The sequence below is a fragment of the Orbicella faveolata genome, unplaced genomic scaffold, assembly GCF_042242905.1.
Source record: "Orbicella faveolata isolate gen_17 unplaced genomic scaffold, um_ofav_v1 contig_1, whole genome shotgun sequence".
NCBI classification, from domain to species: Eukaryota; Metazoa; Cnidaria; class Anthozoa; order Scleractinia; family Merulinidae; genus Orbicella; species Orbicella faveolata.
Window position 1 is genome coordinate 18,135,115 of NW_028301536.1, and position 15,602 is coordinate 18,150,716.

Sequence of the window (15,602 nt, forward strand, 5' to 3'; positions counted from 1 at the left end):
GGTATAATTCTGACATGTTACAAGGCTTCAGGTATCAAGTGTGTAAAAACAAGAGCGCTTTAGCACCGGAAATTGCAGTTGAAAAGGTTACAGATAACAAGGCTCAGGAGAAACCTAATTGATTAAGAGGCTGTTTGGACGTTTTTGCATAAACACGAAGTGAGAGAAATCACCGTGAGAATTTTCAAACCGCTCTGCGTTAGTCATCAGTCGAAACAAGATCCTGCTTAATCCCATAAATAATTGCAAAACAACTTGCCAAATCGATCCAAAGCTTCTAGTTCTGTTTTTAATTTAAACTATCCTTTTAGATACTTATTTCATTAACATCTGTTAAATTATTCAGAAAAGCACCCGGCACGTTGCTTCAGGCATGTTTTGCCCGCATTTTCTCGCCGCCACGTGAGAAAAATCGAGACGGGATGTTTTTGATCAAGATCGATTTTTTTTTCCGGAGGACCAAATCGAACCCGGGTCCATAAAGAAAAAGGGAAATGTGTGGGTGCGTAAACGGTTTGTAAATCAGACTTAAATAAATCCTTTTTCCCTGTCATTTTTGTTTTTTAAACTGGAAGAATAAGCTTTGTATAGTCAAGTGCTCTTACTTAATAATGCAAGACGATCAACTGTATAATCTTGTTTGTTTGAGAAGTACTGTTTGAGTGGTGAAGAAGTAGTGTTCCGGCTCGCTTTTTTATGATGGAAAGTTCGTTACACGCAGATCAGTTATCATGATTGCGGCGATAAAATGAGCAAAAATTATTTCGTAATTAAAGAGTCATTTGAATCTTCAGCTGAGCATACAATTATATTACAGTTTTAAACCTTTGTGAACGTTCGTTTGTGGTACGACAAAAACAAATATTTTCTTTCCTGTAAATCCTTCATTTCAAACTTTACCACATAATCCGGGTTATTCTTTCTTTGGTTTTAAACTTTTGTATTTTTGGAACGCCGCCCTCGAAATTTATCCTTAGAAAAACAATTTGTCATACTGCCTAAACAATGGAGACTTTTCTCTCACTTCAGGGGTTAAACGTAACAGGACACCGTTAATAAAAATCCCACTGCTATCGCTTCTCATCTGCAAGCTTCTCATTTACACTCGATACGGTGATAAAATGTCGGCAATACCTCCCACTTACGACCTGCAACGAGTAGTATAAAAGCGAGCAATTTGTAGAGACCTCGTTGATTCATCTTCACATCGGATGTCTTTGCAAGCTTCTAGTCTGGTTTGTACTCTCTGCTACTTTGCGATGAAGGCAAGCCTGTCAACCTTGGGTATTTGTGGTCTTATTTTAATCCTGTAAGTCTTGACAATTTGAAAACGTCCTGTTTCAGATAACCAGTCACACGTGTGTTACTAATTCTTTCAGTCTAAGCTGATAAAAATCTCCATATCTCTTTCAGCCTTCCAGAAACGTTAAGCACCAGTCCTGCGGCTAATAGCCGGAGCTGGAAAACTAGAAGCGGAGAATCGCTACCTTGTCCTACAAACAAGTCCATTCCGGTACGTAAGACACACTGATCAACACCTTCACTTACGCACGATAAGATCTTTAACGAACCTTTCTTTTTCCATTCGTTATTCCAGATTTACGAGAGAAACATGTGCAATTTTGTTGAGAGTCAAAAAAACCAAACGGACAACAACAATCATCCTGTGAAAAGAACTGTTCAACTCTTTTCGAGAGCTTCAAAACTCCACGTTCAAATCATGAAAACGGAGCTGGACGCTCGCGGTCGAGACGGCTCAGGATTCGGTAAGAGCATTGGAAGTTAACTCCTTTTATGATCAATGATTCGTTTATGATTGGTAGTTGCGAATTAAGGTTCCTATTAATGGCCATTCATAGTTTGTATTTTAAATAATTTAAACTCGCATTGTTTTCTTATTCTATCAGTGATTTCTTTGGGGTATCATAAGTTGGCGGATGCTTTCAGAGAAAACATTTATATTCCAGCTAAACTAGAGCAATTTACTTGAGTGACATTAAGTTTCTCGACGTCATAGGCGTAAGACACGTTTGTGTTACCTTCAATCATTTTGTTCTCCTTTGTCGACGTTTCTTTATAACATTATGATAAATATCGTGGTAACCGCATTTCGTGATTAGTGCAAATGTTGAGGGTCATCTGGGTACCACATGGAAAAGCTTCCTTGGAAGCCATGCGCTCACGAGAGCTGAAAATGTGCTTTGCTGTGAGCTTCAAGTACGTTTTGTTCTTTAACAAGGATATTCAAAAAACAGTATCGTCACAAAGAACGGATTCTGCGGCTTGTTCCATTCAATTACGCGTCACGTTTCTTCAAGTAAGTGCGAAAATGTGCCGCTATTGTTTACAAAGTAAAGCGAATAACCGGCGTCTCTCAGTATGTGCATCTTCTTCCGTCAACAAAGCAGCACAGAAAGTGAGAGAAAAACAGCTAGTTCAAAAGCCTCTTTCCAGAAAAGTAAAAAGGAAGAGGTGATGATTTTTCCTATTCGATTAAATTTTGCCGGTTTTAGGGCTGGGTCGTTACGCCACAGGGATCGGAACCAACTGGACCCCACATGTTTCAGTTTTCCTCTCGGCCTCTTCTCTTAGAGTGGGACGTTTCGCGTGAATGCGGTGCCTGTCTCTTTTGAAATTGTCGTCTAATGATTCGTGAGTTGTGGTTTTTGCATTGTTTCTTCAAATGCGTTATCCAAACTGATGTCTTGCCAGATGGCGTGATGATGCTAGATGATAGAATCATAGAATCTTGAGAAAGGTTATCGTGACGTTTGCCTTTGTCCTTTCTGCAACAGGAAAGATCTTCAACAAAACAGAAAGCCATTTTCATTTAGTCAGTACCGCCAGGGGTAGAAAAATACCAATCTATCGACAGCGACGAAAAAGAAATCTAAAGCCACGAAGCAAAATAAATTTCAAGCCACAAAGCTCTCTTCATCAAGTAGTGTAATTTAGTGTAAACTGTTTTGGCTGATACCCCGGAGCGAACGGTTAATTATTTCTGCTTTCTCACCGTTATATAACTGTATGCGTCCGAAAAAACGTAGTTTGGGAAACGATGTTGTTCAAGATCTTTTGTCACATGTAGCCAGTAACTGTGTTTTCGTCTGAGGCGTTTTTCTCTATATTAAGCATTGATATCACTGTTTATTCAGCTAGCCTGTACTAATAGCCTGACAAAACGGATCGTAGGGTGCAGTCATTTTTGCGGGTTCAGTTGACATTATAAATTCTGTTGTAATGGATATCGTTTTGTCCAACAAATCATGAGCGTTCTCAGCTTAATTCATCTTGAACGTTGACATTATTTTCTCAGTTGTTCGGTGTTGGGAGTTTTGTTGAGTATCCGCGCGACCACTGCACTGTTTCACCTGTTTCGCTTCTGTGATCATTTAGACAAAGCTTATGACTTGCGATTTTGCAGCTGCCTCTCGCTTTGAGTCAAAAACAAGGTCATATTTTTCATTGACTAATTTTGTCCGGAAGCGGAGCGAATCTCTTATAAAGTAAACTAATAGGAGTGATGTGCTAAGGAGGAAAGAATGATCAAATTAATTCCTTCTGCTATTACACACAGTGGACTTTAACAGTTCCTCTGACTTCAGTAGATTCAAACTTAAAACAAAGAAAATCATCTCAAGTTTACTATTATTATTGGCGAGGATAAGAATAAAAAAAAAAAAAAAGCAAAACAAACAATACCAACCACTCCGTTTCAAACTGTTTACAGGGCATGTCTGATCATGACGTAGAGGGATAGGGACAGGGGGAAGAGGGCGGGAAGGAACAAAAATAACCTGCCCTGCCCTATATGGCCTATTGGTGATACCGTTACTCAACCTCGTTCCCAGGGTCTCTCATCTTACCGCCCCCTGGAGCGAGCGAAGAGAGACCCTGGTTGGGTCTGGTCACGTGCCTCTTTGACAATTAAGAACATCAGGGAGGGGTCCTCTGTAATCAGCAATTTGTCACGTTGAGCTTTGTCGAATTCGAAGTATCGCGCTGCGACTGCCATTACCCGCGGCGTTTATTAATACTTAGTTTTCAGGCTGAAATTTCGAATAATATCTATTCCAACGTTTACCTAAAGGTTAAGCAAGTCTGTCTCGAGGCAATTTAGTGGTCTTGATTTTCAGTGTTGCCGTCTTACCCACTGGATTTATGGAAAGTCAGTCATTTCAACTGTGGACGTGGAGCAGCGCAATTTCATCCCGGAGTAATTGTTGTTTCTTCTTTGAATGCACTTGATCAAATTGATGTTCAAGGAATATTTTAATCTTTGTCCCTGGAGAGCCAATACTTAGAGCCTTAAAACATATCTTGCAATAGAAACGAACCTAAACAAAGTATAAGCACGGCATGGCAAATTTATACAGAGGTGTCACTCTGAGAAGTGACGTGCAGTTTACAGCGGAAACCATGCAGACCTGCGATCTCTAAAAATATGCTGTAACATAATCAAACGACTCCACTCTACTTATAATTTCCATTTCTTCTAATAACACAGCATAAAAAGTGCCCCTCAGAAACACGCGTGAAGTAAAGAAAGGTCGAAAGATCGAAAATTAAATGACAATGTGCACAATTGTCACGAACCGTTGGAGTCACGTACACTAATTTATTAACGACACAATAAAAATTTTCTTTTTCTTTTTCTTCTTCTAGCCTCCTTTCGGTCGAAGATAAATCCAGTTTATCAGCAACGACGGCGAAATGCATACCGCGACGAGTTCGTTGTATTATCCTTCGCGCTCTGCAAAGTTCGGGGCGCCGACGGCGCGGTGAAACTTCAATAGATCTTTTCAACCTTTGACGCTCCTTTCGAAGTGACCTTAGCTTTCAGAGATCAATTAAAAGGCCCTGAATTCTCTAGAATTATTTAATCGCCGCTCACAAGACCTGCACTTCATTCTGAGGTAAAGCTGAGTCAAAGATCTTCCATACACAGCCTCGGTCGCGGTGTGTAATTCTCCATTCGCCTTCTTGAAGAGATTTTTACAATATGTAACGTCCTTCACTGAACCATACAACCTTCAGCGACTTGGATTTCCGCTATTAGATGATGGATAAGTTTTCCTCGGCGTTTGCAGAATATTACCGCCAGACATTGCCGCAGAACATATCGTTCTTGGTTTACTTTGGTGACAACACATCCCGCACTCCCGTGGGCTAAGTATAGACAAAATTCCTACTAGGCCGCCCATCCCTTCAATAATTTAATTGTCATCTCCCAGATTCTGGGAGACACGTGACCAGACCCAACCAGGGTCTCTCTTCGCTCGCTCCAGGGGGCGGTAAGATGAGAGACCCTGGGAACGAGGTTGACCGTTACTCTCCATTATCGTTATTCTCTCTCTCTATTTCTGTTTTCACTCTCACGCCTGACTTTTCTATGCTGTGCAAGCAAAGCACTCACTGAACGTGAGTGGAAGAATTTCCAGCTTTATTACAAACAACCGTGTAACTCAGTGAAAAACGCAGCGGGTTCAAGATCAAATTAGTTCTCAGAAAAGTTATTTTATTCTGAAGATGAGGATACGGGGAATTTTGCATTTTTTTTGTATTATTTCCACTATCCGCAAGGAACATTTTCCATTGATCTGCCACATTATCAAATTAAAAAGGAAAAAAAGCTGTTGTAATTCCAGTTCCACGCGACGAGGTATCCTGCAAATCACAAAAAGTCACCTATCGGTAAATAATTTGAATTCAAGGGGAAAACCGATGTATTTTTTAGTATTTCTTTTTGATGAAAACAAATTCAGTAATGGATTTGCCTCAGCATAGCTTTTCTTTCAAACTTGACCGTATGTTACGTTCCACCAAATGGACCACCGAGTTTGGTCTGTACAATTTGAAAAATAAACAATGGCGGGTATCTTCTCGGCATGAATTAGTATTTCCCTGAAACATTGCATGTTGATCAGATTTTCAGACAGTTTTTCGCTGACGGGAACTCATGATAAACTCGGACACATATATGTCGCCAGGCTGGTCCACTCGATTTTTATCAAGGGAGCAGATTTAACCTATGCAGCTGAAGGAACCTTCGTTAGGTTGTTTTTGCTTCTGCCATCTGGTATACAACTGAAAGTTGTCGTACTTATAAACCCGCCCCAGGTGGAGCAACTCAGCAAAGTTTTATACAGTTAGGCTCTGCCAAACCGTCACACAGTTATATGCCATTTTGTCCGTAAGGTAGCCCTGTCGAATAGATCCCACATCATGGTAACCGTTTTAAATATTTACAATAACAGCACTACATCCTTTTTCTATATCCTTGTTTGACACAATTTGAAAGGCCCTTTTAATCAATAGCGCCTAAATTGAATAACAGTTTTTCCTATCCTTTTTTAACCTTCAAATTCCCATCCATTCCCCTATAAAACCCAAGGCTGAGAAAGATACTCTTTCGGTTGAAACCTCCCTAATTAGTCCATCAGAGGGAGTAATCCTCCTCGCAGCTACATCCCTTGATTCCCAGTGCTTTCATAGTTTGGCCCAGAAAACAATTTTGGATTTAAGGTAATTCCCCTGAAATAAAACTGCACGTAGATTTTTATTCAAACTTTGTCCAATGAAGATTTATCATATGAGAACTTAAATTATAAAATAAAAAAGGGGGATGCCCATGCTCGTTAAGAACCAGTAAGGCATTGAAAATGTCCCATTTTAGAGTTATTTAATGCTTTTTACAAGAACGCATTCCAAGTTATTGTAAACTCTTTGTGAGCCAAGACTCATGAAAACACGCCTCAAACTACAGTCAATACTTGTGTCGGAGACAAATAAACTTTTTAAGTTTGATTTTGACAGACAGCAATATCCTTGTTAAAATATTGGAACCAAACTGCTTGCCACGGCTATCAAACTGCAAAATAGAAAAGACTACAGTACAGCTGCTAGTTTCCTTATTTATTCAATTTTCAACAACAGAAATCCGATCAGTCTTTTCTCCTGCAAAGCTAATGATTAGTTGATTAAAATGACTGGAAAAAAAATTGCGGGTGCCCGAGCTCGATCGTGAGCTATAGCCATTTTTCAACTAACAGAACTCAATATCAAGGCAAATCCGCCATGTTTTCAATGTGCGCGTGCACGAACGCGCACTAATGACGCCATAAATTATGCGTAGTAAGGATGTGCAATGCAATACAGGGGAATGACCTTAATCGCAGCGTTAGACCTGTAGACCCTAGATCTAGATCGTGTCAATTATGAATCCCTCTTCACCCAGGATCGATGGCTTCCGACAAATTTTTGAAAATGCTATGAGGAAGTGTGAGATTCCATGCCAAGGAAGTCTGAGAAAGTTCTATTTGAGGAGTAGCAAATGGTGATACCTAGTGTGACTTTTTGATACAAAAACCGGCCTAAGTTAAGCACTTTTAGTAGTTTGGGATTTTTAAGCGCAGACTTATAGATTCTCATAAATAATTATAGATTCTCGTAAACATACCAGAAGAGGTCAGTCCGGTGCTACCGATTACTTGACCATTGTACCACCGAGAAAAATACTTTCTTGTACATTATCTTCATAACCAACGAAACAACGGCCGGTTATTTTTTTTTTATTTTTACTGATTCGTAGTAACCATAATTTGTTTTCACTTCCCCCCTCCCCCCGCTCAAGAAAAAGCTGCTGAAAAAAAGACTTAACGGCCCCATATTACACTATCCACGAAATTATCGCCCGTTAGTTGAATACTACAAATTCACTCTAATGTCTTGCTTTATTCCCATCGCTTGTTTATATACGAACTAAATTTCCATTGCAAGACAGCCGTGTGTTTACATGGTTAAGTTTTAAATCACCTGGGGAGTAGAGGGTTATGAAATAATGCTGTTGGACAGCTCTATTTTTTTTTATAGAAGTATAAGTTTATATAAGTTTAGGTTTGTTTAAATAACATGAACATAATCTCAATACGTTGTTACTTTTTCATCATCGCTCTTCAGACAGACAGTGTTGGTTCTCGGTTACTTTAGATTCATCTTATATTCTCGTTGTATTTTGATTGCTGTTTTCATGTTGTATTCCTTTAAAACCACCCTGACATCATCCTGCATTCATTCTGTAGCGAGGCTGGTGTTGGAGTCTGACAACTTTGGTCGAATAAAGATTCGAGGAGAGAGTACAAATCGCTATCTCTGCCTGAACAAGAAGGGTGAACTCGTTGCCAGGGTGAGAATTTGGTTTCCCTTAAAGGCCATTTCTTAGTTTCCTTTTGCCTCTGCGTCCAAACGATTGTCCGTGCAAAAATATCCATACAAAAATGTTTCCCACAGAAACGTCTATTTTTTTTTAGGCTACGCAAACTCATATTTGTAGGTCCCGTTTTGAAACAGAGGCGAAGGGTAACTTAGAAATGTGCTATTGTCTCTCCTTATACAGTTCATGCAAGCTCGCGTATTTGGTATCACTGAAAACCCTGGCTTGCAATACATAGTGTGACAAATGTTCAGTCACTGTCGAAGGCTGAAGCTTCTCGTTTGTCCAGCCATGCTTTCTCTCTTTGCTCGAACTGCCCTGGCGCGACTATCTAAAGAGAGACTAGAGTGCGGACACACCCACAAGAGTTGTTCGTTACATGAGGATTACGCTGAACAATTTGTGATTACCATGCATTTTGTGGAGGCGCGGTGGCCACATCGTTAATGCACTCGACTCCGGATCGAGCGGTCCAGGTTCGAGCCCTGGGGCCTGTTTCTTGAAAGTCCCGGAAACTTTTCGGGCCCGCAAAGCCATTTTTAATTCATATGTATCTAAAATAGAAAGGTGTATACGCCTGAAACTTCTTGTATGAAGGAAACTTCTGGTCATATTAAGAATATGTAAATAAACAGTTATGTAATCATAAGGTTTGAGATTTTGCTACGGCTTTCCGGGTGCGAAAGCTTTTCGGGACGATCGAGAAACGGGCCCCTGGCCGGAGGACATTGTTTTGTGTTCTTGGCAAGACACTTAATTCTTACAGTGCCTCTCCCCACTCAGGTGTACAAATGGGTACCGGCGAATTTATGATCACTGCTGAGGGTTTTGATGAATGGAACTTGCCGTGATGAGCTTGTCTCTCAGTAGCTGAAATAAAGCTACCGTATTGCTGCTCTCATGGGTGGCGCGGTGGCCTCATGGTTAGTGCGCTCGTCTCCGGTCAAGCGGTCTGGGTTCGAACCCTGGCCAGGGACATTGTGTTTTGTTCTTGGGCAAGACACTTTACTCTCACAGTGCCTCTCTCCATCCAGGTGTATAAATGGGTACCAGTGAACTTAATGCCGAGGGTAACCCTGAGATGGACTAGCATCCAATCCGGGGGGAGTAGAAATACTCCTAGTCGCTTCATGCTACAGAAACTGGGATAAGCCCGGGCCTGATGGGCCACTTAGCTCGTATCCATGCTTTACCTTTTGTTGCTGCTCTCATGAAATGTAAATGCATGCGAGCATGACTTCGATTGGCTATCAAGCGTCTTTCACCACTAAAAGATTTCAACGCCTCCTTGCCGGTCATGGCTGCTTCTTTTGATCGACTCTATAAGGTCTTTTATTGGAGATTTCGCCATTTGACAAATGTAACGTCTTATGCATGTGTAAATTTTCTCGTTGTACAAGAAACACACTATTAGCTAAACATCTTTAAACATTTCTATTTTTTAACCTGTTTATACAGACCAGAGTGGTGTATAAAAACAATCCCTTTTCATTTTTAAAAGATGTGAAATGAGGCGGCTCGGGTGAACAAGCCTTTCACTACAGGGGTGGGCCCATCAAAAAATTACAAAGGTTCGAATTTAATTTGTTAAATAGATACTGCATATCAATGCAATCTCAAAGCTGCTTTTTAATTAAGTTTTGTTCACTGTTATGCTGTTCAACATGCATCAGTATTTAAGTGAACAAGACTTAAGGCTCACTTAAGCAGGTTAAATGCTGCGAACAGGTGCGAAATACATCGAGCGTTCTTCCCCAGTTGGATAACTCGAGAATGATAGCAGATTGTACTAGGTGTAGCAGATAAGTGGATCCCCGCCTTACGGACACCACATAGATACGGCCACCTCATTATTCTGGTCACTTTATTCTGGTCCGAACAAAAGCTCAGTCAGTCATTTTCTTATTTAACGAACCCCTTTAATACGGCCATCCCGTTAAGACGACCGGATTTTTGTGGCCCTTTGGTGACCGTTAGTGACCGAGGATCCACTGTATTTAGAAATGTTAGCCTGCGTTGCATGGGTAAACAGGGAAAAAGTACGAGAGTCCTCCCTCCTTCTGCCCCCGCCCTCCCTCCTTGTTTCCCCCGTTTTACGCCCGCTATGCTGGCAATTGAAATGTTTGTGGTTACTAATTTTAGCAAGTCATTATACATCAATTTTATGTCAATAAAATCTCCTAGTTCGAAAGAAATGATACCCGCTGCGAAAAAAAGAAATGCATGTATACAGTCCCCTAATTTTGGGCTAACCTCCCAGTTTCTCCCAACTGGTGGCCCAATAACGCATCTCCCTGAGAGCGCCCCTCCCTGAATAAGTGAGAATGTTATTTCCCATAGTTTAAATTACATAAGACTTTCAGTATTGCAGTTTGTAAATCGTAACGGGAGGAAGACTAAATTTGCCCCAGTAGTCTTTTCAAAATAGTTTCCATTAATTAGTATAATGAATTAAAAATATACTTGACTCACTCCAGCGCTTTAAAAACAGTCAGGCTGAAATTACTCCGGTTCCCTTACTAAGCAAGCATAAAAAATAAGTAGAAATAAAAATAGTCCAGTCATGGAGATTGCCAAGGAAAACCTAAATTTAGAAATAAGCCGCGGTGCTTAATTGAGGAACAGGGCCTTTGCCAGAAAAAAAAAAATTATGACTGAGGCAACTTTCATGGTTAAATTCTCTTCCTAGGTATTTAGAGTGTTTATGATGACTGTAAAGAATAAAAGCAACAACAACAACAAAAAGTGACTGATGAAAGCTACAGCCCTGAGGAGGTTCATTACAGTATGGTGATCTCAAACATGTGCTGCGCTTGTTGAATAAGCCTGGCCATGACGTTAGCAGAGCACATGTTTTAGTGAGGACACTTCAAAAGCCTGTCATTTCAGACCTAAAACGAAATGTTTCAGATAATATAATTAATGCTTTCATCTCACTGCACGAGATTCTATTCATGTCATGTATACCATGGATTGTTATCCCACGGACAGCTCGTGCGCTTCACGCTGTTTCACGCAATATATATTACGAGGGGCCAAACTCTGTAAGAAACAATATGTTACGGTGGCTGATCGACTCATCTCAATCCATAAGGCTGCCTCATGTTTCCGCATAACACTCTTTTTTATCCCCCCAGCCCATCATCTATTGTGCACTTGTTTCAAGCCTGCCTTGGGTGTCAGGGTTGCAATGTTTCATGTTCTTGGCTTGGTTGGCTGCTCCTCAGCCGCTTCGCTATTGTTGACTTCTACTGGTCGCTGCGCTAATCTTGTATTTTTACAACCCCCATGCGTGTGATGTGGGCCGTCAGGTAGTTGATCACTCTGATCGCAGCTGTACGCCCATTGTGAACAAATATTTGGCAAGAATTCCCTAACAAAGAATTTACTATGAATGTACCAAAAAAAAAATTAAAAAAAAAAAAGAAGAAGAAAAACCTCACAGCACAGATGAATTGGACAGACAAATCATTTAGTGGTCAACCAATTTTTTAATTTTCTGACCTTCGGCGCATGTCTGCAGGACACCCTTGTTCTCAGAAACTGATCTTTCGGCTTACACCAGTGTTCACCATTTCAATTAGTGCTAATAAATCTTTCCGCATTAAAATTATGTATATTTAAATCTCAAGTTTCTTCTCAAAGTATCAATTAGTGGTAACCGAGCCATACAAAACAATTTTACAAAAGAATTCATCGCGAACTGGATTGAGCCCTGGTGTAAAACTTAATGCTGATGAGCGCGAATTAACAGCTTAACAATTGAACATTTTGAGACCTAAAATTTGTTGTTCTATCGTATTTTTTTAACCAAGCTTACATGTACTCCACCATATACTGTCTCGCCGCTGAGATGTCCTGTTATCCATTGCTCATCTTCGCAGGGGATTTTTAAACATGTTAAAAGTAATTCGATAATTACTTGTCTGTCCGTCAAGGCAGAATTACGATGCAACCGAGGGATCAGACTGTCAACAAGCATTAATATGGGGGAGCGCGAGGGTCGTGCCAATATGATCTCTAGCAAATTCGCGACTGATTAGTTAAAAGAGACCGCTCCAATTTTAGTGCAGTTCCCTCTTGGTGATACCTTATAGCTGTTCGCACTTTAGTACATCAACATAGTTGGGTGTAAACAGGTCTTTTGCCAGTTTGTTAGAAAAATAATCAGTCAATTTTAAAAACTGCAGTGGAGTTACACAGGTGCAATGAAATACAACCCTGCCCTTTTTGGGGGAATTTGTGAAAGGATCGTTGCTGTGGTGAAATCCTCCATGGGTGCTTCTCAAAAAATTCAAACTTTCCTGGAAGTTACAGTAGCAGTCTAAAAATACAACCTCTACGATCCAAAATTAAACAGTCATTATCCATTTTGACAATGATCTTGAAAACCTGTTAACAAGCCGACACGTGAAGATTTTCATCTAATGTTTGTCCCATATGGAAACTACCTGACAAAGTTTTGACTTTTACTCGAGATAACGATTATGTAATATCTTTACAAAAGTGACGAGGTTGCCCGACAATACACGAACTGAAAAGCGAAAATGAAGCGAGATGATTGTATTGTTAATGGTGAAATCGAAAATTCAAGAAAATTAGAATAATTTCATCAGTCCAGGTTTCATTTTCCATTGCTCCTGTGTTTTCCACAGCGAAAAGAGGATTAAATTTTTCTCTCCATGGTGTTTTGTAGGGGAGGTGATTCAGAATTCATGGAATTTACAATGAATCACCATGTCATTAGGGTTGTTTTTCGCTCAAATATGAACATAATTTTTGAAGACGTACCACCCAACCAATTTCAAGCAGATCTTTTCAATTCGTCTTAGGGCGATGATTAAAATATCTCAACATACCCTTTTCATCTGAATAGATAGTTATGTATTTACGGGATTGGTTTCTGGTGCTAATCTGGTGTCGTCGCATCTTAACCATTTTTAGAATTTCGCCAGAGTGGTGCCTTTTCCATGTGTGGGTAGCCCTAATTATTTTTTAAAATACGTTATAGGACTGACGTAACTTACAATTACATTCTTTTTTCCTATAAGAATTTTTTTTCTTCCGGCCCAGGCTGAATATTCTTATTTTTTTGCCGATTATATGCTTCATAGGCTTAGACGGTTTAGTTAAAAACATAATTGTATTGTATTTACAAATCATTTCAGCTCCCAAATTATACTCTTTTCAAAATCTCAGCCTCGGGTTTATTCTTAAAATGTTCTTAATTAGAGTTTCGCAAATTTCAGCCTCGATGTTCTTGTAACATTTATTTTTATCTAAAAAAGAATGTACATCAGCACGTCGTCACGAATCAAGTAAAGTGGTATTTCTCTAACCTTAAAGCGATTGTTGAAGTAAGCAAACGTCTTAGTACGTTTTATGTCGTTGTGCTTATCGTTTCAAAATGTTTAGAGCTTTCGTAATTTCTTAATCCAAACCCACAAACAACTTCTCCTTACTGGTTTCTATTCCTTTACCATGGCACGCGTGAGGAGAATTCACATCAAGAATTCTAGTTATCAATTGATCAATCTAATAAACTTGCGAGCATTGCAAGTTTGTTAGGTTGTTAAGACAGACATTGCAAAATAAAACAGTTAGAGTTGTAGAATTACAAAAGTTAGATGAATCTCCTAACAGCCATTTATTTTGTCCCACTTAATGAATTATCCAGGTGAAAAAGCAAAGATTTGCCACAATGAAAAGATGTATTTTTGAGGAAGAGATCACGTCTGAAGGGTACTACCAATACAAATCTGTCAGGTATCCACAGTGGTACATCGGTTTCTCCAAAGGAGGGCGCGCAAGGAGCGGAAGCGTGAGCGCCAAGCGGCAAATCTACCGTCATTTCACACCAAGGTCGTTGGGGAGAAGAAAGCATCGCCGAGAGGCCAAAATTAGAAAAATCATCAAGTTACTTCGGAAGACACTTCATAGGAGACGGGCATGAAGATGACAACATCGCCACCTGGAGCTACTACGTAGGTCTAAACCGCACGTGCACTGAAAACGGAGAAAACAGCTTCCATTTTAAATCGAAGCCTGTGAATTTTTGGGCGCAGAAAGGACCTAGCCTGAAATGTCAGTCCTCTCCCACCCTCAGCCTAATCTTCTCGCCCGGCAATCAGGCTGAGGGCGGGAGATTACTGACATTACAGGCAAAGAAAGGACCCTGCTTTGTCATTGAAAAAGAAGTCGCCTTTTAAGCAACGGAACATTGTTGCTATTTAGGTTTCGAAGTTAGAGTAAAAACGTTTAACGTGTTAGAAGCTTTGCATGAAAGTTACTTATGTATGATTGCTCCGCAAAATTCTCCCCCAAGCCTTGACTACCAGAAATTTTTCTCAGGACAGTCTTGCATCATTACGCCGTTTCCACGTGAAAATCCTTTTTATCCTTGTTTGCTTTGAGAGTGCGTCTATTATAAAAAGCTCATTAAGAAAATTGCAGTTAGAAAGCGAGGCTTCAGGGTGAAACAAAACTCATCTGACTTTCATTTACTGAAGGGCCGTATAACTGCCTGGCATGTCGATTCGAGGACATGCCAAACATTACAATATAGAATGTACTAAGACACCTACCAATCACAATAATTAAAATTTATAAGTTATATTTTGTTCCCTTTCTGTGACATTAAAGGAGAAAGAATAAGGAAACCAAAACTGTGTCGAAAGGGGGAAAAATGGTACCTCTCTAAGAATCAATCTACTGTATCAAGTTGGATAAAATTCTTTCAATGTTGGTTCTTACAATTTATCTGCAGTCGAGGGTCTTCTTTATTTTCGTATTGTAGGGAGATATTGGCTAGTACTAACTTTTGTCAAAAAGTTAGTTAAGAGTTGCTCGCAAACTGCATGTAGTTCACTGAAGTAAATGCTTCGAACGTTCATATATTTATTTCTATATATTTATCCTTCAATACTGTCTTTTATTTAATAATAACCTTTCGGTGGAATGGTGGCCGTTGGCTATTTGCTTTTGATAATTTTTAGTGCTTCTAGATTTAATTGTCATTAATGCGTTCGTCTCCGGATCGCGCGGTCGAGCTCTGGCCCGGGACATTTTGTTGTGTTCTTTGGCAAGCCACTTTACTCTCACAGTGCCTCTCTCCACCCAGGTGTGCAAATGGGTACCAACAAATTTAATGCTGGGGGTAATCCTGCGATGGACTAGCATCCCATCCAAGGGGAGTAGAAATATTCCTAGTATAGTAGCTTCATGTTACAGAAAAGCATAATAGCACTCTTGGTAAAAGCTTTTTTGTAATAACTTCATATCGATGGAATCACTTAACTTTCACAAATTGCGTTAGAGCTGCTTCTCATTGGTTGTTGGAAAGGAAAAGGTGTGTTTTTCAACCAATCAGGAACAAGACCAAACCCAATCG

General features: G+C 40.0%; 1 protein-coding gene across 1 annotated transcript; it reads left to right on the forward strand.

Annotated features, from left to right (window-relative positions):
* Positions 1–922: 922 nt before the first annotated feature.
* Positions 923–15,175, forward strand: LOC110045681 (fibroblast growth factor 18-like). The gene is made up of 5 exons (XM_020751289.2): positions 923–1,309; positions 1,414–1,513; positions 1,598–1,766; positions 8,082–8,185; positions 13,890–15,175. The coding sequence occupies exons 1-5, from the start codon at positions 1,212–1,214 to the stop codon at positions 14,163–14,165; spliced, it is 747 nt and encodes a 248-aa protein (XP_020606948.1). The 5' UTR covers positions 923–1,211; the 3' UTR covers positions 14,166–15,175.
* Positions 15,176–15,602: the final 427 nt, after the last annotated feature.